Here is a 23246-nt window from a genome sequence, read left to right as displayed (position 1 = left end):
TTGATCTGTAAGCGATTTTTGTTTTCCTCTTTGCAGGTCTACTTAAACTCTTCCCCCTTTCCTTCCCACATTCTTATCTTGTTTCTGGATTCTCTTCCCTGTATTTTCAGAATTATAGAATATGAGCCTCCCTCCCCACTCCCGTTCCACACAGCACAGTTTTGTAGGTAGAATTCCTACAGCAATCTATCTGGGGAGTCAGTCAAACTGGTATTCCTGAGATCTCCTTCACCCTTTTTTTCTTCCCTTTTCCTACTGATTCTCTCTGTGAGCCTCAGATGAAGTCCTGGAATGAAACTTGCCTATCTTGTAAGAACTCCTCATCACCTGGACCACACAGCTGCTGTGTTATTGCATTTCTCCACCGGGGGCTGTAAATAAGCCCTGGGCTCAGGACATGTGCACCAGTTACCATAACGTTCTTCAGTGCCATCCCATAGACCCTCTGCTCTCAAACTGGGCTATACATTGAAACCTGAGGATTGAAAAGAAACACTGATGCCTGGGTCTCGTCCCAAGAGATTCTGTTGAATTACTCTGGGGTAGGGACCTGGGCATTAGGGCTTTTAAAAGCTCCCAGGTGGGGCTTCCCTGGTGGCGCAGTGTTTGAGAATCCGCCTGCCAATGCAGGGGACACGGGTTCAAGCCCTGGTCTGGGAAGATCCCACATGCCGCGGAGCGGCTGGGCCCGTGAGCCGTGGCCGCTGAGCCTGCGCGTCCAGAGCCTGTGCTCCGCAACAGGAGAGGCCACAACAGTGAGAGGCCTGCCTAGAACAACAACAACAAAAAGAACTGGAAAAGCTCCCAGGTGATTCTAACATGAAGTAAGTTTTGAGAATCAGTGCTGTAAGCCAGGAGTCAGAAAATGTTTTCTGTAGAGGGTGAATAGTTTTGGCTTTTGGGGCCACAACTACTCAAGTCTGTATCATAAAAGCTGCTTAGATAATGAACAGGATAGCTGGTTTCCAATCAAACTTTAGTTACAAAAAAAAAGTGATCTAAATTTGGCCCATGGGCCATAGTTTGCTGACCACTGAACTAGATGGCCTTTAACTAATAGTTTTTTTTTTACTTATTCAAATTTTCAGCCAAAGTAACCTCATAATATGATTTCATTCTGCTATGGTTGGATATAGTTCACATTTAGGTGGCAGAGATATGAGAGTGAAACACCAAACCTCCTTGGGGTCACTCCATTCAAATGCCAAAGAAACTGTGACTAACTAGACAGCAAAAAGAACACTCTTTTGCCCTCCTTATCTGGCAGCAATAGTAAAGGAAAAAGCAGAAATAACAATAGCAAAGGAAGAAGAGGTTTCATAAATTAATCCCCAAACATTCTTACCCCAAAAGAAATGTATGCGCCTAAGACACTTCCAGCAATGGTAGAGAACCCAGCGGTCATAATAGCGTGGAGTTCAGACTTGGTGACATATGGTAAATATGGTCGGACCAGCAGTGGAGACTCTGTCTGGAAACAAAAAGTGATCAGATTAAACGTTCCCTTACGAGGACATGCTAATTTACTCAAAATTCCATTCTCTACAGCAGTATTTCTAAGAGTGGACTTCAGACCAACTCTATCAGCTTGACTCAAGAACTCGTTTGACATGCAAATTCTCAAATTTACTGAATCAGAGACTCTGGGGCTGGGTCCAGCAGTGGTGTTTTAACAAGGCTTCCTGGTGGTTCCGATGCGTGCTCATGTTTGAGAACCCACACCATCATTGTCTGGGTCTTTTGGACTCCAGGGCAGTGCGCGTACAGAGTCACGTGTGAAGTTTGCAAGGCCAATTCACATAAGGCTCTCACCTAGCCTAGGATTGGACTGTCATGGCTTAGTACTCTTTTCTAAGGTTGGAGCACCATGGGCCAAATAACTGCCCAGTGGCCTGGCCTTGGGAACTGTGATTCCCAAACCTCTGTGACTTCCTATCTTCCAGCTTCATCTCAACAGACCCTAAACCCCTTTGCTGATACTATAGGGAAACAAGACACAAGTATGTAAAAAAAACCAGCAATAACATATACTGGTGCCCACAGGCCCATTTCTAATTGAGAATCAGAGACCCCTCTCTTCCCCTTGCATGGGTAGGAATCAATTAGAGTGTAGTTGTAAAGGCTTGAGTCCCATTAACTAGGGCAGGTGGCCTGCAGCATGGGCTTTCCATAAATAATAGCTGTACTTTTAGCATATTAAGTATCAAGTTGAGCACCACAGAAGCATGTGTGCAATTTTACAATTTTCCCTCATTATTTCTAATTGTGCTATGAGATTGAGTTTGTTGAGCTTCAATTTATGGACCAAATAGGAACTCAGTATCTGAGCCCTCTTACTCTGCAGGTAGGAGTAATCAACTCAAGATGGTGCCCTAATTAGTCTTGAGAGATTTTATGGCTATAATTATAACAATTTCAACTCCTGGGGAAAGAAGTATGGGCCCTACTCTAAATACTTTGCTCCAGGCTAGTAAGCTGGGTTTACCAATCAGAAGGCTCAGCCTGCCTGGAGCAGTTGTATAAGCCTACTGATCTGGAGCCATGTGTTTTTCTGGGTGACTTGATTTTTGCTTCGAGTTCAATTTCTTTGTACAGCCATGCTAGCAAGTATTCACACTTGGTTTCCTTGGTGTGTGATTCCATTCTGCCTGAAGCCATACATCCTGAATGATGAGGATGATTATTACCATTTCTTACTTATCTACCCCTTAGGAATGCTGCCATTTTGAGGGACAGAACTTGGCAACATATTTCTTTGCTTAAATGGACTTCGGGCAAAAGAGCATCTATTGGGACTTCCCTGGTGGCACAGTGGATAAGACTCCACACTCTCAATGCAGAGGGCCCAGGTTTGATCCCTGGTCAGGGAACTAGATCCCACATGCATGCTACAACTAAGAGTTTGCATGCCACAACTAAGGATCCCACGTGTCACAACTAAGGAGCTGGTGAGCTGCAACTAAGGAGCCCTCCTGCAGCAACTAAGACCCAGTGCAACCAAATAAATAAGTAAATAAATAAATATTTTTTTTAAAAAGAGCATTTATCCACGTGATGGATAAGGAAGGTGAAAATACTTTTGATCATCAGCATTTTTCTTCAGGCTCAGCAAAGAGATTGTTCAGATAAGTTGAAAATGAGCTTAAGTATTTATATGGCTGCATGGTGTTGGTGGAAAGCCTTTTTGGTCTCTTTCGTTGCCACAAGCATTATACTACAGAGTGTAAGGCTGCCTGTTACATGTTTGCAGCTTCAAGAGAAATGGTGAACTCCATTTGAGTGGATGAGCTGCTAGCCTCTGATGGGTGGGCCAGAAACCTCAACAATTCAGTTAATTCAGAAAGGACTTATTGAGAATCTATACATGAGAAGCCCTATGCTTTGATAAAATGAGTCAATCTTTCTTCCTCTCCATAAATTTTCAAGGACCCAAATTCCACACTAGTGCATTGACACTCTTAGAAGGGCACTCTCTTGCTCTCTCTCTCCTTGGAATCTGGATATTGTCAATATTGAGGGTTCATTATCTTGACACCCTTCCCCCTACACTAAAAGAGATAACACCGTCATATTTTTTAATTTCTCTTTCTGGAAAGAGTATCCATTTTAGCAAGTGTTTTGTTTTTTGATATTACAACTTACCTGTCCAACAAATATATTGCCAGAAGCAACTACAGATTCAACAGGAGATGTTCCCATAGTCACTAGCATTACCCATCCAACCTAAAAGGCAAAAAAGGATAAAGTCAGTAAAGAACTATTTGTATACACAGAACTTCAAAGTAGGGATAAAAATCTTTAAACTGGAGGAAAATACTGAGGCCTTCAACAATTGTACTAAACTTGAGTATACCTTATATAGTCCATAGTGCAGGCTGATCAAATCCTATTTGAGTGGCAATTCTGAGTCATTGTTTATACTTTGAACACTATACAATGTCTATTGAAATCTCTATTTCATACAAGTAAAGTTTTTTGAATGTCTATTGTATACAAGTAATAAGTTGTAATAATTGCTAACGTCATGGCAGTCTTCACAGCATTCCAGGCACTGTTTTAAGCCATTGTTCTGAGTAATGCATTTAATCCTCACAATAAGCCTTTGAGGGAGGTCCTATAATTAGGCCCATTTTACAGAAGAGGAAACCAAGGTACAGAACAGTTTAATTGTTCTGTCAAAGTTTGCCCAGCTAATAAGTAATGGGATGTAGTTGAGGTTTGGCCTTTTCTACTTAAGTCTCAAACGAACATGGTTGATGGTCCCAATTTGTAATGGTCCTTCCAACCAGAGACTGTGGTGCCCACCTCAGAATGGGGACTTCCTGTTGCATCCTCTCTCTCCTTCCTTCCTGCTTCGATGTGGACACAGGAATGCTGAATGTTTAAACTGACAATTGGAAAACTATGCGCCCTGGTGCTCTTGCTGAAACTTTTAATTCTGCTGGTATTCTGGCTCTCTCTCTCTTTTTCCATTTTATTTATTTACAGGGATCAAAAGAGGGCTGTGTCCGTGCCCAAGCCCTGTATACACTGCCTTGCTCTCATGTGCATTCAAACTAGCTTACACATTTCTGAGTTTTGTGATCTAACATGATGTAGGACTGACAGCTGCTGGGGCAGCAGAACTGAGGTTAACTTTTCAAAAAAAAAAATTTTGTGTGCTTACAAAAATCCCTCAGGAGAAAAGATCAGCTTCCCCTTCTGGCTTTGATTCTCTAGCAACTCCTAGACCAGGAGGGTCCACTTTCGTTATCACCTGAGGATAAGCAGTGACTCTGTGTAAGCCTTGGGCAGATAGCCAAGACGAAGGGACAATCAGGTCCCCATCTCTTGGAGTCAATTCTTTGGTTAACGGAATAACTGCTTCATGAAGATGCTCAGTGTGTTGCAAGTCACAGCCCTATTAGAAGTCCTGGAGATAAAATTCCCTCTGTGGACCCACGTAGGATTTTGGGGTTTTAAATCTAATAACTTGGGGTGGGCGTGGATCTTGGTACGAAGGGAAAGGTACTTTGGAAAGACCCAGATAAAAGGCATTCAAGACTTTGTCCCGCGATAATCAGCTCTACACCGTTCACCCACTGCCTTCTAGTCCTGGTACCTTTTTAACGATCCACTGCATCAATCCAAGGTAGTACAACATGGACATCACAGTGCTGAAGAAAACCACGATAGGCAGGACCTGGTGGGGGGGGTGGTATGTAAGAGCGGTCACGGGTTAACATTGGCCCCAGCAGTGTTAGTAGCTTTCAGATCAGTCTCCTTTCGGCCTCCTTTTCCCCCTCTGAAATGTCATCAAAATGCTGGAAACTCCTCTTGAACTAAACAACGTTTTTAACAGGCAACTTCCCCATCTACAGTCTCTTACTCTAATTTGTTCTGGATAAGCTTGAGTCTATTTCATAGGAAACTTGACTTAAAAAAAAATCCTGCTATGATGAGCTTTTCTTACTTTAGTTTCTAAGAGAAGGAATGACATTTGGGGGGGAATTTGTAATAATTAGATCAAGAAACTGAAAGCCACTGGCAGCTATTCTTGTTTTTCTGATATTAAACAGACATGGGCTTCACTACTTATTAGCAAAGTAACCTGGGTCACGATTAAGTGTGAGCTACCTCAGATCCTTAGTCACAGTAGTGACACAGTAGGTGCTTAAACAATGCCTTGTATAAAGCAGTCATTCGTGGATTTAGCTTTTAGAATAATAACTATTTTACCTATAGATTTTTGAATCACTATACAAAGATTAAACTCTGGAAACTAGTTTACTTCTGTGTTAACAAAGGTTGCCTTTTTCTAGATCCGATTTTCCTGATGCTCCTTGGATGCCTTCAATGCAGCCTGTGTGTCTACAGGGAACAGTTTCTTCCCTGCATGGACCACACAGGGCTTGGTCTGGGTCCCTTCCCACCCCTACTCCATTGTTCCCCTTACCCTCTGTTCCCAGCTAAATGGCCAGGGACAAGCTGCCACCAGAGACACAGAATGGCCAAGGACAATTTGTACAGGATCTAATTTAGAAAAATCTATTAATAATATATATTAAAAGACTTTTTGTGCCATTATTCAGAGCTCGCTCACTTATGTGATTTTATTGGCTTTAATGGGCAGGCAGAGCCTTCCTGAAAGCTTCAGGGAGTTAAAGGGGCTCATCTCCCCAATGTTCCCACAGGAATCTGCTTTGGCAGAAAGGATGGAGGCTACTGCCCTGGGGGCAGAGGGTTGGGGGAGGTCTGAAGACACTGGTGCAGTCTGGGCAGCAAGTTCCTCCTTCTCCGTGACATTATTTTTTGTAATTCTGGATTCAATTCATGATAGGAGCATATTTCTATCTCAATTTGTAAACATTTGACCTTTCAGAGATGGCTTAGTTATCTCAGTATCAAAGTATCAAATCAGCAGTTTAAAAAAAGATTCAGCATAGCAGCTGGCCTAACCGATGCCCGAGGTAATTTGGAGGTAAATTTGGAGTCCCTGAGTGAGAAAACAATGGAGAAGTGTAGGAACAATAGCACACCACAATAAAGAAATCTGAAGGAAAAGCCAAATGCATCTTTATGATTCATCGACAAAGATTTGAAGGGACTTCCCAGAGGAAGGTGAGCTTCCTGGGGCTGGGGGAGGCCTGGGAGAGAATCGATTAGGCCTGAGCATGGGGCCAATTTGCCAAGTTGCCTTTGGCCTGTAAAATAGCATCCCTCCTTTGGTTGGGAGGAGGCTCAGCTTGCAGGCCTGCCGAGGTGAAGGCTGTGCTGAAGAGAGGGGAAAGTTTAAGCAACGGGATGGCTCTGGAAGAACAGAGCTTGATGTGAGTGACCAGCTATCCCTGTTTGTCTGGGATTAAGGAGTTTCCTGACTGCAGAGCTGTCACTGAGCTTGGACTGGGGAGGCATTAGCAAACATATGTCTATTCATTGTCAGGGACCTAATGTTCTTTTCCCTGAAATCTCAGATACTATTACCCCGTATGATCTTTTATAAAAAAATTAATTAATTAATTTTTGGCTGCGTTGGGTCCTTGTTGCTGTGCGCGGGCTTTCTCTAGTTGTAGGGAGAGGGGGCTACTCTTCGTTGAGGTGTGTGGGCTTCTCATTGCGGTGGCTTCTCTTGTTGCAGAGCACGGGCTCCAGGTGTGCGGGCTTCAGTAGTTGTGGCTCATGGGCTCTAGAGCGCAGGCTCAGTAGTTGTGGTGCATGGGCTTAGTTGCTCTGCAGCATGTGGGATCTTCCCAGACCAGGGCTCGAACCCGTGTCCCCTGCATTGGCAGGCGGATTCTTAACCACTGTGCCACCAGGGAAGTCCCTTCCATATGATCTTTCATAATTATCTCAGCAAATGCTACAAGACATCCAAAAGTACAGGTATACCTTGTTTTATTGTGCTTTGCTTTATTGCGCTTCTTGGAGGTTGTGGTTTTTTTTTTTTTTTTTTTTGCGGTACGCGGCCCTCTCACTGTTGTGGCCTCTCCCATTGCGGAGCACAGGCTCCGGATGCACAGGCTCAGCGGCCATGGCTCACGGGCCTATCCGCTCCGCGGCATGTGGGATCTTCCCGGACCGGGGCACGAACCCGTGTCCCTGCATCGGCAGGCGGACTCTCCAACCACTGCGCCACCAGGGAAGCCCGAGGTTGTGTGTTTTACAAACTGAAGGATTTTGGTAAACCTTCGTTGAGCAAGTCTGTAGGCACCATTTTTCCAACAGCGTTTGCTCACTTTGTGTCTCTGGGTCACATTTCGGTAATTCTCATAATATTTCAAACTTCTTCATTATTATTATATTTGTTATGGTGATCAGTGATCTTTGATGTTACTATTGTAATTGTTTTGGCATTGTTTTAGCAGTAAAGTATTTTTTAATTAAGGTATGTACTTTTTTTAGACATACTGCTATTGTACACTTACTAGACTACAGTAGAGTATAAACATAACTTATATGAGCTGGGAAACCAAAAAATTTTTGACTAGCTTTACTGCAGTATTAATTTTATTGCGGTGGTCTGGAACCAAACCGGCAATATCTCTGAGGTATGCCTGTGTTTCAGTATTCCTGACTTCCTCTAGATGTTTCCCTTAATGTTACTATAAAAAAATAAAATGTTTCCGGTCCACTGACTTCAGGTAAAGGAGAAAGCCCAGTGATGGGCTGTGTCCCTATGACATGCCTGGCAGGTATATGCCTGGGTTCTGATCAGTTAGGTTCTATCTGAACATCTACAAAGACTGAGAAGTTACTGAAAAGCAAGTGTCTACTTGGAAAAAAGTGTTTGGCTTTACCTTAAATGCAAAAAAGTGGTCTTCATATTTCTCACCAAAGACAAATGAGGCGCCAGCATTAGTGTATTCCAGGAACGTCTGAGTTAAAGAAGGGAAAAGAGCAGATCATTACAAGCACTAAAGAGGTAGTTACCATCCACAGGATCTACGGCTCTGCAGAGGGTGGGGACTCAGAAAACTTGTGGGGTAGACTTGAAGAGTTAATTTTGTCAACTTTCCCCCTCTAGTGGATGCCCTGGAAGAATATCTTAGAACTATAACTGCATACAGGTTTCCTGGCATTTCTGACATTCACTCTGACTCTGGGGTGCTAAAGAATAAGCTGGGTTGGTAACTTGCTCCAGAAGCCACAGATGGTACATGGGAGGTACTGGTTACCACTAGATGCAAAGAAGCCTGTTTCTCTGTTGGAGGAAACATCTTAGAAAAGTGACACCCCTCAGGCAGGATGAAGGGGTCAAATGGGATTGAGGAGTGATGTAGTGGATGGTATGGGTAAGAGACAACCAGAATATTAATAAACTACACGGATTAACATAAACAAACAATTAGACAAAGTAAACATAAACAATTAGACAAAGTTATTTGTCTAATTCATGCTATGGAATTAAAATTTGGGTCAACTAATGCAGACAAATAAAGCTATTCCTGACATGTCTTGAGGGTTATATTCAAATGTTAAAAGCACTATAAAAGCAAGGCATTCTTTTGAACCAAACTTACCTGAACTTGTTTCCCCAGCCAATCAAAAGCCATAAATCCAGGTTCTGTCCTTAGTATCAAAAGCCCAAGAAGAAACTGTAACCCAATACCCCAAAAGACAGGCCTCCAGTAAACCTGTATAGAAATAGGAAGAGATATAGGTTATTAGAAAATGAATGCTGAACTCAGCATAAATGCCCAGAGGATCACTATTTCTTTGGAAGCTTCTCAGATGTGGCCCGTGATCCACCTTCTTTCGGAGGCCAAAGCAGTTGTGAGCAGAGAATCCCTCCATAGAATCATATACCTAAAAATCTCAGGGTTGTGCTCCCTCTTCATAAACCTGAGATTAAGCCTTCAGTCCCAGGAGCGGATGTAACCATTTTGTCACGATAAAATCACTTAGACACCAACAGTAGTCTTAGAAGGGCCATTAAAGGAGGAAGAATCTGGCCTTCCCAGTCATGCTGTGAATGTTAGATACATATAATTATTTCCCCATCTGGAAAATGGAAAGGCCGAACATGACTTCTCTGTGTGTCCAAGGCTTGTTGATTTGACAATTTGTAAGTGAATTAAGTGAAATTCCACCTTGTTGAGGGGCTCTCATTTCACAGTAAAAGGAACCAATTAACTCTAATGCAGACCCAGGGAGTGCAGTGGTAATGGACAATCAAGTGCTTTCATTTTTGGAGTAGAGATGAGTGGCCTGCAAAGAACTATGGGATTGGAGGCACAGAAAATAGCAGAGATGGCCACCTGCACAGGGCAAAGAATTTGGATTGTATCAGGTGGCTTTGGTTTTGATTAATGCTCTTTTCTTGGATCAACCTTTCAGCCAGTAAGGTCTTCCAGAGTTTGCCATTATGAAGCATATGTGAAAGTTTTGATATCTCAGAATTCTTGCCCATTTATTGGGTTACAGGCTGACAGAACAAAGGTGAGAATTGAATTCTATGTGAACAAAACTGCTTAAGGACAAATTTTTGGAGTAAAATAGCCTCAATGGCAAATACAAATTTGATAAACTGCAGAATCCAATGGTAGAATATTAGATTATTTGTTGGTCTGGGGAAATCTGAATCAAAATCGATGAGTTTTCTTTGTTTCTGTGTTTGATGGTGGGGAAGGGGGTACATGAATAGAAAGCAGACTTGACAGGAGAGAGTATCTCACTGGTTGAGCAACTGGAAAATTACTGAGAATGAAAAACGAGAGAGTAACAGTACTATTAATGTTCAGGAAAAGGGCACCTTAGCCACTTAAATATCATAGCAAGGTAAGAAAAATATTGAATAACAGTTCAACTCTCTCATACTCATTATTTTGAGCAATTTACACATGAGGAAAAAAAAGAGGGAAAAAGACCAAGAAATGATCGATTTCATGCTTACTTTGGTTGGGTGCTTGGAAAATAGAAATGTCAGGATAATGTACATTATGAGTCCACCGAAGGACACCAGCTGCTGTTGGCCCAATTTGGCGGTGTCAAAGACCAGCCAGAAAATAACTCCCAGGATCAGGCATCCCCAAATCACCCTAAGAGGACAAAGAAGGAGGCTTTGGCATCATTTGCTGTACTAACTTTAAAATCTTAAACAGGCTTCAACTAACAAACAAAAAATATTGAGTAACACACCCTGGCACCAGGAAATTATGCTTCTAGAAATTGCAAGAGACTCTTTTTGGGTGTAGCTATAAAGGCACAAAGTCAAAAAATGAAGCAATGTGTCCCTTTACTCCGCAACACTTGGGCCCTTTGCCAGTTCAAGAATGAAACGATGCTTAGAGAGGAAGTCTGGTGATTTCTTTGCGAGAGCTGCTGGGCGTCTTCATTTTGGGAGATGGGGGAAGCGTTACCTTCTTCCATTCAAGGGACAGCTTGAAATGTGTCCTCTGCATTGGAGACGTCACCCAAGCCTCAGAGAGTTAAGTCAGGCTTTAGCCTGGGTTCTGATTCTTTGGGGAATCTAGTGGGCATACTATAGCACTGAATCAGTGGATGGCAGAGCCAGGGAGGGTTGCTCTGTTGGGATTGTACAACCCTGGTTTATTAGGCAAAGAATGTGTGAACTTTCCTGGTAGATTCCATGTGGGCCACACTGGGGAGAATGGGTTCTGGGCCCTACCCTGTAGGGCCACCTGGAGAGAGAGGAGGTCCCACAGAGAGAGGCTGAAAGAAAAGCCCTGAATAGTCACTTGCAGGACAGAGGGTCCTATAAGAGAGAGTTGGCTTTACTAATTCACAGACCTTTCCTCCCACAGAGTCCAGATTTGTGCCCAGAGCAGAAAGCCACCTGTCTAAGTCAGAACTGTCCCAACTTTTGGACAACATTTTATCATTTAGTGGCACTTGAAATTAAGACAGTTTGTAGGGACATTTGAGCACATCTTGCCTTATCTAGGCCTTGATGTCCTGCTTGTAATATGAAGGCATTTGTAAACAGATTATTCCCAAGGTTGTTTCTAGCTTCAATATCCCATAAATGAGGAAGCAATTTCAGAACAAATCTATGGAACAGTGTTGGAAAAGACTAACATCACTCTCAACCTCAGTAAGAGAACTAAGTGCATTTACCACTTCAGCCAGAACCAGTGGCTGTCCAGAAGCCTTTGGCCAGGAGAGAGGAACTGAGCGATTTGAGAGTCATATTTGGCCATGAACTGATCCCAGATCACAAAGAAGATGGCAACCACCGTGATCACGAAAAGAGGAAGGGCTCTGTGAAAGTTCAGCACACAGGCCGCAATCACCAGAGCCAGGTAACCTGTTGGAAGCAAGTGCAGACAGTGAACATCACCAAATCAGCTGGAGGCTAGCCTCCAGCATTTATCTGGCTCAGCCAAAGGCAGGTTCAATCAGGAAAACACCCTGCGTTCACAGGGGTGCTCTTGATATAGCTATAGGCACCTCTGATTATAAGGACTATATTTTGGGTTTTTAAAAAAAATTTAAACAGTCTCACCAAGAATGCTAGGAGGACAGGGTGTTAGGTCTTTTTGCTCAAAGAACCTTCTTAATTCTTGAATCTTGTTGCTTGATCATTGGGACTCTTGCTTAGTACTACTTTTTCTGATATTCACACTTAGCAGGTGAGCTTCAGTCAGAGAAAGGCCAGCCACTAAAGCAACTACTGGCAAAAAGGTATTGAGTCTTCTAGTTTGTAGCCCAGATTTGCCTAAGCTTGAGTAGAAAAATCTCTGAGTGTCACAACAACAATCCCTAAGTACCACAGAATCTCTAAAGGAAAGAGGTGGGGCGATGACCAAGGTGATGGCTTTTGAAGATGATATTCTAGGGTAAGAACAACATGGTTTTCCATTAAAGGTCAGCAAACAAGTCTTTGTTTCCAAGTTAAGTTTGGCCTACCACTTGTTTTTGTAGGTGGCAAGGACAGTTGTATTTGTATATTTGTATTTTTATTCTACAAATAAAGTCGCCCTGGCACGCAGCCACACCATCTGTCTACTTTGTACTACAATGGCATAGCTGTGTGGTTTTGAGTATGGTCTGCAAAATACTCTCTGAGCCAGTACAAAGAAAGCTTTCAATCCTGCTTACTCCCTGTTCTAGCTGTGTGAGCACCAGGAAACCATGGACCTCCAGCGGGGGCAGCAGTCTTGCATAAATGTCTGTGGGCTTGGGTGGGAGGGTTCACATTTTATAGACAGGAGTGTTCTTTGAAATGGGCCCTGGAACCCTTTGTTTGGAGGGAGTCAAAACAGGGCACCTGCTCATCTGTGAAGACAGTCTGGTCCTGCTTTCAGGTAAGAGGAGTGGGCTACATGACCCTAGGCTCCATCTTGTGTTGTGTTCATATAAAGCATTGATTGATTACTTATATCACCCCTTCAATTAGGTTTCTGCCTTGTGATTTCACCGTGTTTTCCAGTTACCTGAATTTGCAATATCCAACCCTCAAATCCATACCACAATAACAAAATGAGAGTAGGTGACCTAAAAAATTAGCTGCTGGCTGCATAAACAGGACAGGGAAGCTATCTACATGGGCTTCTCAAGTTGAGACCCACCACTCAGGGGCATCCTGGTTAAATTCTCTCCTCTCTGGATGATTCAGGGAAGTCAAGGGGAAGGGAAAGATTTATTTGTTTTCTACAGAAAACTAATATTTGAGGGATCCTGAAAAAGACACATTGGTATTCCATCCCCTTTTGTTATTTACCTGCTATTAAAATGCCCCAGGTCATGGACTTAAGGATTGTTTGGTGTTCCCTACAAAAGTCATAAACTGTACCATACTTCCTTTCCAGGCACCTGTAACAACACAAAAGCAAGAAGGCAGACAGAGGTAAACACCACATACACGACATAACCTGGCACGCTAAAGCTAGATAAGGCTTTGTAAATCAAGCAGGCAAACACGTTCATGAAGTATGTGTCCGACAAAATAGAAATAAGAAGCTCATTTCATTTTAGACTAAAATCAGCCATGGCTTGCTAACCTTTGCTGAATGGATGTGCCAAAGCCCTGAGGAATTACAGAGATGCAGAAAACATGCTCCTGGAAATAAAGCAGGGGACAGGATAACTAACCAAAAGCTGAGAATAAACCATAGGACGAGAGTGTTTCTCACTGTGCTAGGAGGGCCTCCACTAGCTTGTAAGCTCTCATGTAAATGTTGACTTAATAAAAAAAAATCCAATGGGGACTTCCTTGGTGGCTCAGTGGTTAAGAATCCGCCTGCCAATGCAGGGGACACAGGTTCGAGCCCTAGTCCGGGAAGATCCCACATGCTTCGGAGCAACTAAGTCCGTGAGCCACAACTACTGAGCCCACGTGCCACAACTACTGAAGCCCTCGCTCCTAGAGCCCACGCTCCGCAACAAGAGAAGCCACCGCAACGAAGAGTAGCCCCCGCTCGCCGCAACTAGAGAAAGCCCATGCGCAGCATCGAAGACCCAACACAGCCCCCCCCAAAAAATCCAATGAACTCTCATCTCTTCTGGTTCTCCCTTCTGGTTCCCAAAGTGTGAGCAAGCTGGAGATTCCCTGTCCTCAGTCACCACCCTGTTTAGCGGGAGGCTGACAGACTTCACAGGATGCTTACATGTAAAGTAGAATTTCGTGGGTTTGAGGGCCGTTAACCAATGGGTTGTCATATAGCTTTTTCAGAACGTTCTGGAATTGTTGGTGTCTGTTTCTGCCCAGAGCTTTGTTACAGTGCAGTGTGTGGTGTGTGAGCCATGTGCGCATCTGATCACTTCTTCTGGGGAGGATGTTGTCCGCCAGTGAGGGAGTCTGGAGAGGCCTCAGGCCTGTACCCATAGCAACTGTCCTTCGTTCTCCTGGGTGCTCCTGGTTGCTCCCCCACCAGGCGCTCCACTTGCTCTGAAACCTGGCTTCCCTGCACATGTCTCTTTGCTCAATGTGCCTTCATTCTCCCACTTGAGGCCAAATGGAAGGAATTTACTCACACATTTAATCATGACCACTTCCAGGCCACTGGACAGGATTTCTAAAACAACCCCTTCTCCTATATAGAAGATTCTCAATCCCCAGGATCTCAAAGGGCTCAGCCCCCCTCTGGGAGCTCCCATCCCCTTGGTGAACACCTCCAGTTCCCTTCCTTACAGCAGTCATGCCCCTGTGTCCAAATCTCAGCCCCCGTCACGTTTCAGGGCACAGCTCAAGCCCTTTGCTTCTACAAAGCCTTCTTGCATTTCGTCAAACAGAGGCATTCCTCTGCGACTTATTCCTACTGTCTCCTTTGATTGTATTTTGTTATGAAGCCTTAACTGACTGTAACTTCGTGGAGAATAGATGTCTGTGAGCCCAACACCAGCACCTTGGACATTAAGAGTGACACGCCTTTGTCAAATTCTTAGCTAAATGAAGTGGTAGTGCATATTGCTTTTCTGGAACAATAGTTTTTAGCTGTGGGTTGGGACCCATTAGTGGGTTGCGAAGTCAGTCACACAGTGCATGATGATCATCCTTAAACAAAAGCATAGGACAGGGCTTCCCTGGTTGCGCAGTGGTTGAGAGTACGCCTGCCGATGCAGGGGACACGGGTTCGTGCCCTAGCCCGGGAAGATCCCACATGCTGCGGAGCGACTAGGCCCGTGAGCCATGGCCGCTGAGCCTGCGTGTCTGGAGCCTGTGCTCCGCAACGGGAGAGGCCACAACAGTGAGAGGCCCGCGTACCGCAAAAAATAAAAAAAGAAAAAAGCATAGGCCATCTCAGAGTGTATCATACATAGTGACGACAGGCATTATTTCATGAAAATTTTGTCTTATGTATGTGTGTGAATATGTGTACTGAGAATTAGAAACACTGTTCTAGAACATATTGAGGGAATATAAGTATAGTAAAGACTAAATTTTTCATGGTCTAATTTAGGAAAGGCTGCTGATGCGTTATCCTCAGCTGTGGATATAGTGTTATAAAGTAGCAGCATTGGAGGGCAGCATGTAATAGGGCACATCCATCTACTTTAAGTTGAATTTATCAGATTTTTTCAATTGCAAGGAATGTGTATAGTGCAATTTGACACTTCATAAAAGGAAGTACTGTAGCTAGAAATAGTCGCTTTGGCCATTTGGTTATCTAGGCTGAACAACTCCCAATCTCCTGGTGGTTTTCCATCCATTAACACGAATGAAACCTGAGTACCTCTGACCACCCAAGAGAAGCTCTCAGCCCCCAGGATCAGAGATTCATAAAGTAAAACAAGGGATGAAACTAAGTTCAGATTTCCAAGGTGGCAAATATTCTTGATGATGTACGTGTGACAAGAGTTCTTGATCCTAATTCTGACCGAGTCTATCTTCTTATACATAAAAATAAAGTCCCTCAGAGACTTAGGAATTTACACCAAATTTAAATAGGAATTTAGAAAATTTACAAACACTTTTGTGTTATGATAGAGTACAGACAATCTTGGACTGGGAATCAGAAGCTGAAATTTAAATTAGCTTTGTTCCACTAACCTTGGCTAAGTCACTACTCTGAGCTTCATTTTTCTGATCCAAAAAATAAAAACAATAATTTGTCTCTCCTGCTAATGGGTGATAAGGACTTGGAACATTATGATATGACAAGGTAAGAGCAAGTTTGTTGGGATTTAAAGTGAATTGGATTTTGAGAAATCACTTGCTTATTGATTGAACATTGTGAAGATGAATTAGCTACTTTTGTATAGACTGGAGAAATTAGTTGGCAATTCACAGCTTTAATTAGAAGATTGTCCTGGATATTGGGTTCCCAGGACATTAGCAGTTAGAATTTACCACATTAATTATTCTAGAGCTCCATTAAGTTTTCTGAAAATGGTGTTGGGTGGGTAGTAGGGAGGGCAGATTGGTGGTGACCATCTATGATAAATCATAATTAATGTTAAAAATTAGATAAGCATTAAAAAAGTGGCAAAACCACTGTGTTTAGGAGGTAAGTGTGGTTATTTCTATGGTTTAAACCTGTACCCTTTTTGATGCGTCTCTTGGCCATTCTCCTCATCTTCATCATTTCTTGGAGAATCCTGCTCAATGGTGACTTGCTCTTCACCCTCAAAATCAAACATTGGAACAGAGATGGAATGATGAGAATCCTGAGCCCAATGGACTCTGATCTCTTTTGCTCAGAATTTTGGCAAGGTAATTTTTCCAAAAGTTCCTTTTAAATTATTATGCAAGATGATGGCTCCAATTATCTATGCACAGACATTTTCCCCCTTGTCACAAAAAATCCAGGTTCATACATTTCTCCCTTTACTTCAGAAGGAGCCATTGGTATTTTCTCCATTTATTCAGGGAGAGGGCTAATATCTCTGCTTTTAGTTCCTGTCTCTACATTCAACTCCTGCTCTGTTTTCAGGCAAGTGCTAAATGAAGTTAATACCAGAGGCTGCACAAATCTTCCTTAATACTCTGCCAGCCCCACTTTCCAAAGGACTGAGACTAAGGCTGGTTTTATTTTGCTGGCAGCCCAAGGCTTGGTCTGCAGATATGAACAGTAGCTCAGCATCTTCAAGAGCTGTTAAACTACCCTTGGGAACTAGGGTTCTTCTATCAGTTGGGTTAAAGGGAAATATTTCCCTTACTCAGCTAGCACTTGCTGTAACTGACTGAGTGAAGTATATACCTGGCCTATCTTCTATGGACAATCTTTTTAGGTACTGTTTAGCTTCGAAATATCCATGACCCATCCTATTCTTGTGATGGTGGAGAGGATTTCCTGTGTCTCATCATTTTGCAGTAATGTCTCAAACTGGTCCAGCTATTGTAAGCAAAGGCAAGGGAAGGTTGGGAGGAAGCTGGCAGATGTGGAGCAGTTTTGAACATGCTCTAAGAGGTATAATGCCAAATTTCAGCTCTAGCTTTTTGTCAGATCCCATAAGACCTTCAATTCTCTTTACTTTAACCCACCCCCAACCACCCCCCAAAAAGAAATTAGTTGTTAGCATGTCTCTGAGCTGAAAGGATCCTCAGAGATCATATAGTCCTTTGATAGTCCAAACTCCCACTGTACTCCTGACCTAGGCTGCCTTCCTGTTGTGGGCTGGGCCTCAGGTACAAGGAAGGTGATGGGATGATTGTAATAGAGACCAGCTGAGTCCAAGCTGTAGCTGCAAAGGTCAGGAGTACAGAGAAGCCTTTCTCATTTTTTCCCACCTAACACCAAGCTTGGCCAATAGTCAAAGTTTGGTAAATTTTTGATTTAAATGATCATAATTATTATTTTCTTAGAGTGAAATTGTCCCAAGTTACCTACTATATGGAATGTCTAGCATTCCTATTGTTTTCTTTTTTGGTTTTTAACCCTTTCTCATCTTTAAAACAAAACAAAACAACAACAAAACCTTGACCCTACAACCATGGGACATCTACCCTCCCTCCTTCCCTTCATAGCCAAACCACTTGAAAGAATTGCCCTTACTTTGGGTGACATTCCTTCACATCCTGCTCACTTTTCAAGCCACTGTGACCAGATGTCTACTGAGATGGCTTCTGCTAAGGTCACCTGCCAAGGTCACCTAAGGACCATTGTTGCCAAATCTAGTAGCTACTCCTCAGTCTTCATATTTCTCTTTACAATAATACCTATTTTTTTGTTTTTGACTTTTTTTGGTGAAACAATTAAAAAAAAAGACTTTTAAGAGCAGTTTTATTTAGGTTCATAGCAAAATTGAGAGGAAGGTACAGAGATTTCCCATACTTTTCCGCCCGCCCCCAACCCCATGCAGCCTTCCCCATTATTGACTTCCCCACCAGAGTGGTACGTTTGTTACAAATGATGAACCTACAAAGTCTGTAGTTTACATTAGGGCTCACTCTTGGTGTCCTATATTCTGTGGGTTTGGACAAGTATTTAATAACGTGTATCAACTGTCATAGTATCATACAGAGTGTTTTCACTGCCCTAAAACTCTTCTGTGCCTATTCACCCTCCCTCCCATCTTGGCAGCCAGTGATCTTTTTACTGTCTCCACAGTTTGCCTTTTCCAGAACGTCATATAGCTGGGACCATATAGTATGCAGCTTTTTAAGAATTGCTTCTGTGACTTAGTAATACACATGTAATGCTCCCTCATGTCTTTTCATGTCTTGATAGCTCATTTGTTTTTAGTGCTAAATAATATTTAATTGTCTGGATGGACCACTTTATTTATCCATTCACCTACTGAAGGACATCTTGGTTGCTTCCAGGTTTTGGCAATTATGAATCAAGCTGCTATAAGCACCCATGTGCAGGTTTTTGTGTGAAAAGAAGTATTGTTTTCTCTTTTTTTGGTTGAAGACTACTTAGTGATATGAACACTTATTACAATATATTAAATGAAATAGACAATGACCCAATAGTATGAAAGCATGATCCTAATATATGTGATATGTACCTATTGATGAATATGTACTCGTATTAAAGTGAGCTATATTCTAATATGTTAGGCACTGATTTTTTTTTGTTGTTGTTGCTGGAACTACAGGTCATTAGGTCATTTTTTGTCTTCCAAATTTTGCTGCAATAATATTTCAAATAAGTTATTCTTTTATCATGAGCAAACTCCCCCCAGAATATTCACCCAAAATTACTTTTTTAAAGGTGATATAGATGGGCAGTTTGCTCCCTTTTTAGCAGAAGGCCGTCTTCAGATGAGAACCTTACACCTGTAACTTATGTAATATTGTACACCAACTCTACTTCATTAAAAATTTTTTTAATTAAAAATAAATCTATACTCAATGAAAATATCCATCAAAAGGGAACACATAATAAAGATATTTTCAGGCAAACAAACAAAAAAATGAGATCCTACCCAGAATTCAATATATAAAAGAAATAAGATGTGGCATTGTCACAGAGTACCTCCGCTTGCTGTGTACAATTAGATGTCGCTGAGGAACCGTAGGGTGTGATGCACACAGTTTTAGAACCATGTCTTAGAACCTTACTCTTTTCTGCCTCATTTACTTTAAAATTGAGATGTTATCTGCTGAAGCCAGTGCTTTCTGCCTTGGGATGGAGTTTGGAATCTAATAGTAATAGTAATAGTGAAGTGTCAGAGCAAGCCTGGGCACTCTCCCCATCAGAGAACTCTGAGCACAGTTGTATAAACACAAAATCTTTGTTTGGGCATGTGTGTTTTCCTCATGACTCTGCCTTACACACTCAAATTACCATTTAACTCATTCCTCTGAGTGCCAGCTGAGTGCCATGCTTTCTGTCCCCATAGCTGTTGCACAGTAGTTAACATGGTGATAGATTCACTCACTGTTTTCCAGCCGTACCTGTTTGCCATTTTCTTGCTCTCTGTTTTGCACAACTCTACTCCTTAGTGAGTCGTCATTTCCTGATGTGTTCTGGTTTTCAAAGCAGTCGTCATCATACTAGGACAAAATACAGATTGCAAAAATAACATTTCAGAGCAACAAAACAAATGTTCTTTCAATGAATGATACCCAAAGACTTTTGAGGGACGGGATGGCAAAGATGAGGTGTTTGGATGAGTCAGCTGATTAAAGAAAGAACCAGGGAAGCGTGGCACATAAAGAAACACAGATGATTTTTAAAAATTTACTGTCTGTAGAAGCCACATAAGGAAGAAGAAAATTATCTCAATCTAGAAATGTAAATCCTTTTGTTTTCTTTTTTTTTGGCCGCGTGGTTTGTGAGATCTTAGTTCCCTGACCAGGGATTTAACCTGTGCCCCTTGCAACAGAAACACGGAGTCCTAACCACTAGACCACCAGGGAAATCCCTAAATCTTTCCGTCTTCTAATATGATCTTACAGTACATATGGTGGCTGATACCAAAAATAAGTTTTAGTTGAAAATTTGGATCACATATTTCACTTATATTTTTTCCTTAAAGATATGAATGCTTTAAGTACAAGACTAACAAATGCCTAAATGTTTTGCATTATTTCACTTGAGTAAACATGTTCTTGATCAGTTTTCTGCTTCTGATCTTTCTTTCCTCCAGGTCTGTCTATATTCCTTCTTTGTTATTCTTCCTCCATAATAAAATGAGTGTCCTGGCCTGCGGAGTCAGTTGTACACTCCTTGGCATGGTTCAGGGCTGCACCATCCTGCTCATTTATCTCACTCTGCTTCCCTTGCAGGCACCATGGAGGAACACCCAGTCAAAGAGAGCTACGTGACTTCCTCCAAACCCAGATAAGTTCTCCTGCCCTGAGCTTGCCATATTCTCTCTGCTATCCTGCAAAATTATAAAATATTAGCAGTTCCTTATTTGACAAGATTTAAAGATAAAGCATGGTTCAGCCAGTACCGTGATGACCTGAAAAATGCATGTGTTGTACTGAAGGTCATTGTTTATATTTGAAACATGGATGATTTTGGTTTGTGTTGTTATGATAGATAAGATCGGTGTGATCCAACCTGAGGAAGACAGAACAGAACAAAGTTGCTGGGTCTAGGCCATGTAACTTTCTAATAAGCAGAGCTGAGATAAGCATGTTGGTTTCCAACCTCCTTTCCAACACATCACACAGACTTTCAAATGATAAAACAAAACAAAATATAGTAAACCATGGGCTGGATAATTTTACTCTTAGATGTTGGATCTATGAGATGTTAAAATGTGTTTTGTTCAGTTGAAAGCATTCTCTGGTAGTAATGAGCATAAGAAAAAGTGGCTTCTTTTGTGAGACCAATTTTATTTTTACTTTTTAAAATTTTACTTTAACAAACTGTGAAGGGTTTTCTCTTGGATGGGTATCCTGACCCCCTACTGCTTTTTCCAAATGTGACAAATACCTGGTTCATTTATCTTTTACCTATTTTGGGTGGGTCCAATCTTTCTCCCATCTCAGCCCAACTAGACATATTATATGGTACTTCATTCCAAGTAAGGCAACAGATAGATAAACAGTGTCAGGTAGGTGCCTGTATCTTTTCAGGACATGTTCCCTGCTCGCCCTGTTGGCTGTGACCATGTGTTTGAAAAAGGAACAAGTGTATGAGTTTGATTTTAAATTTAAATCTCTGGCTGGCTCCACAGATCTAGGGAAAAAAATGCAATTCCAACTTGTATTACATGTTCCATTTACTGAAACACAAGAGTGTATAAACATGAATAAAGTCTAACTTCCTGCACACGCATGATTTATGCACAAAAGTTTTGTGGCCAAACTGCTTTATTGTGTTACAAGTGCTCATACCTTACTTTAGCCCAATTCCTTGCACATAACAGATACTAGCGATTATTTGTTGAATTAGTGAACCAAGGTGACTTTAACGTTGCATTATCTAGTGCAGTGTAGTACCTCTGGATACTTGGTATCAAAATATAGTGGTATGGGGTTTCCCTGGTGGTGCAGTGGTTAAGAATCGGCCTGCCAATGCAGGGGGTAAGAGTTCGAGCCCTGGTCCAGGGAAGATCCCACGTACCACAGAGCAGCTAAGCCCTTGCGCCACAACTACTGAGCCTGCGCTCTATAGCCTGCAAGCCACAACTACTTAAGTCCATGCGCCTAGAGCCCGTGATCCGCAACAAGAGAAGCCACCGCAATGAAAAGCCCGTGCATGGAAACGAAGAGTAGCCCCCGCTCTAAGCAACTAGAGAAAGCCCGTACGCAGCAATGAAGACCCAATGCAGCCAAAAATAAATAAGTAAATAAATAAATTTTTAAAATCCCCCAAAACAAAATATATCGGTATGTGAGGGACAATACATATAGTGTGGAAAGATGACAAAGTGTTGCTAATTGCTGAAGCTGGCTGTTGGGCACTTAGGGACTCCTTTTACTATGCCTACTTTCATGGGTGCTGAAAATTTGCTTAATAAAAAGTTAAAAATAAAACCCAGCAAGAGTTGGTGGAAAAACAGGACACAGGTAACGGAGGGGGCTTGGTCCTTTAGGTCCCTAATTACACATGTGACCCGGGGCAGGTCATATCTTCCTACCCCTCCGTCCACCCATCTAGACAACATAGTTTTGACTTGGTGTTCTCATGGTCCCTTCCAGAATCCTGACATTTTCTGGTTCCAAGAGCTTCAGCTTCTTGGTGCTGATTATTCCTGCCACCTGGTGGCAGAACCAGAGACTTCCTTGTGGAACAAGAGGGTGGAGCTGTCCTTTTTAAGGTTAATGAAAGAGGAAGTGGGGGGAGGGTTCACGTGGGGGTGGGGGGATCTTCCCGGACCAGGGCTTGAACCCGTGTTCCCTGCACTGGCAGGCGGATTCTTAACCACTGTGCCACCAGGGAAGCCCCCTACCTGTGTTTCTGATCTTGCATTTCCATGCTGTTTGAGCAACTATAGATCTACAGTGGCTGTTCCAGGGGGTACAGGTGGACAGAGGCCTTTTAAATTAATTTCTTCCTTTCATTCAGTTTCTAAACCGTATAACTTCTAGAACATAGAAGTTCTGAAAAGTGAAATCACCCTGCCCCGCCATCTATTTGTGGAGGGGGTCCCCTTCTATAGAATTTTAGCTGAACACATAGCCACCCAGAATGAAGGCTATGTTTCTAGGCTTTCCTTTTAACTAGGTTCTGGCCAATGAAATGTAAATAGAAGTGGAGCCCTGAGTGGGGCAGCTTGGGGTCGCTCCTTAAGAGACAGCTGGCAGGTCCTCTTTGTCCCTTCTATCTTCTCCTCTGTCCTGCTGCCTGGTGTGTGGCTGGTTCCAGCTGGAACATGAACACACGAGCCCCATCCTGGTGATGTCAAAATGGTGAACTGGGGGGCAGGGGGTTTGGGCCCCTGAAAACCTTGAGCTGTGCTACCACCTCCTGACTTACCTGCAGGAAACAAACTTCTCCCTTACTACTTTTGGTTTT

The 23246-nt window shown here is 42.5% G+C and overlaps 1 protein-coding gene across 1 annotated transcript in view; it reads right to left on the bottom strand.

Annotated features, from left to right (window-relative positions):
- SLC28A3 (solute carrier family 28 member 3) overlaps positions 1-23246 on the bottom strand; it is a 56501-nt gene that overhangs the window by 10881 nt on the left and 22374 nt on the right. Inside the window, exons 2-11 of the mRNA XM_059072296.2 lie at positions 19727-19825; positions 16424-16506; positions 13163-13254; positions 11557-11746; positions 10373-10517; positions 9000-9113; positions 8277-8354; positions 5102-5182; positions 3643-3723; positions 1346-1471 (exon numbers count right to left, since the gene is read on the bottom strand). Of these exons, the coding sequence (XP_058928279.1) occupies positions 1346-1471; positions 3643-3723; positions 5102-5182; positions 8277-8354; positions 9000-9113; positions 10373-10517; positions 11557-11746; positions 13163-13254; positions 16424-16506; positions 19727-19825 (1089 nt within the window). The remainder of the gene's footprint in view (positions 1-1345; positions 1472-3642; positions 3724-5101; positions 5183-8276; positions 8355-8999; positions 9114-10372; positions 10518-11556; positions 11747-13162; positions 13255-16423; positions 16507-19726; positions 19826-23246) is intronic.

This window comes from Kogia breviceps, chromosome 8 (assembly GCF_026419965.1).
Source record: "Kogia breviceps isolate mKogBre1 chromosome 8, mKogBre1 haplotype 1, whole genome shotgun sequence".
NCBI classification, from domain to species: Eukaryota; Metazoa; Chordata; class Mammalia; order Artiodactyla; family Physeteridae; genus Kogia; species Kogia breviceps.
This window is presented reverse-complemented; position numbering and strand designations above follow the sequence as displayed.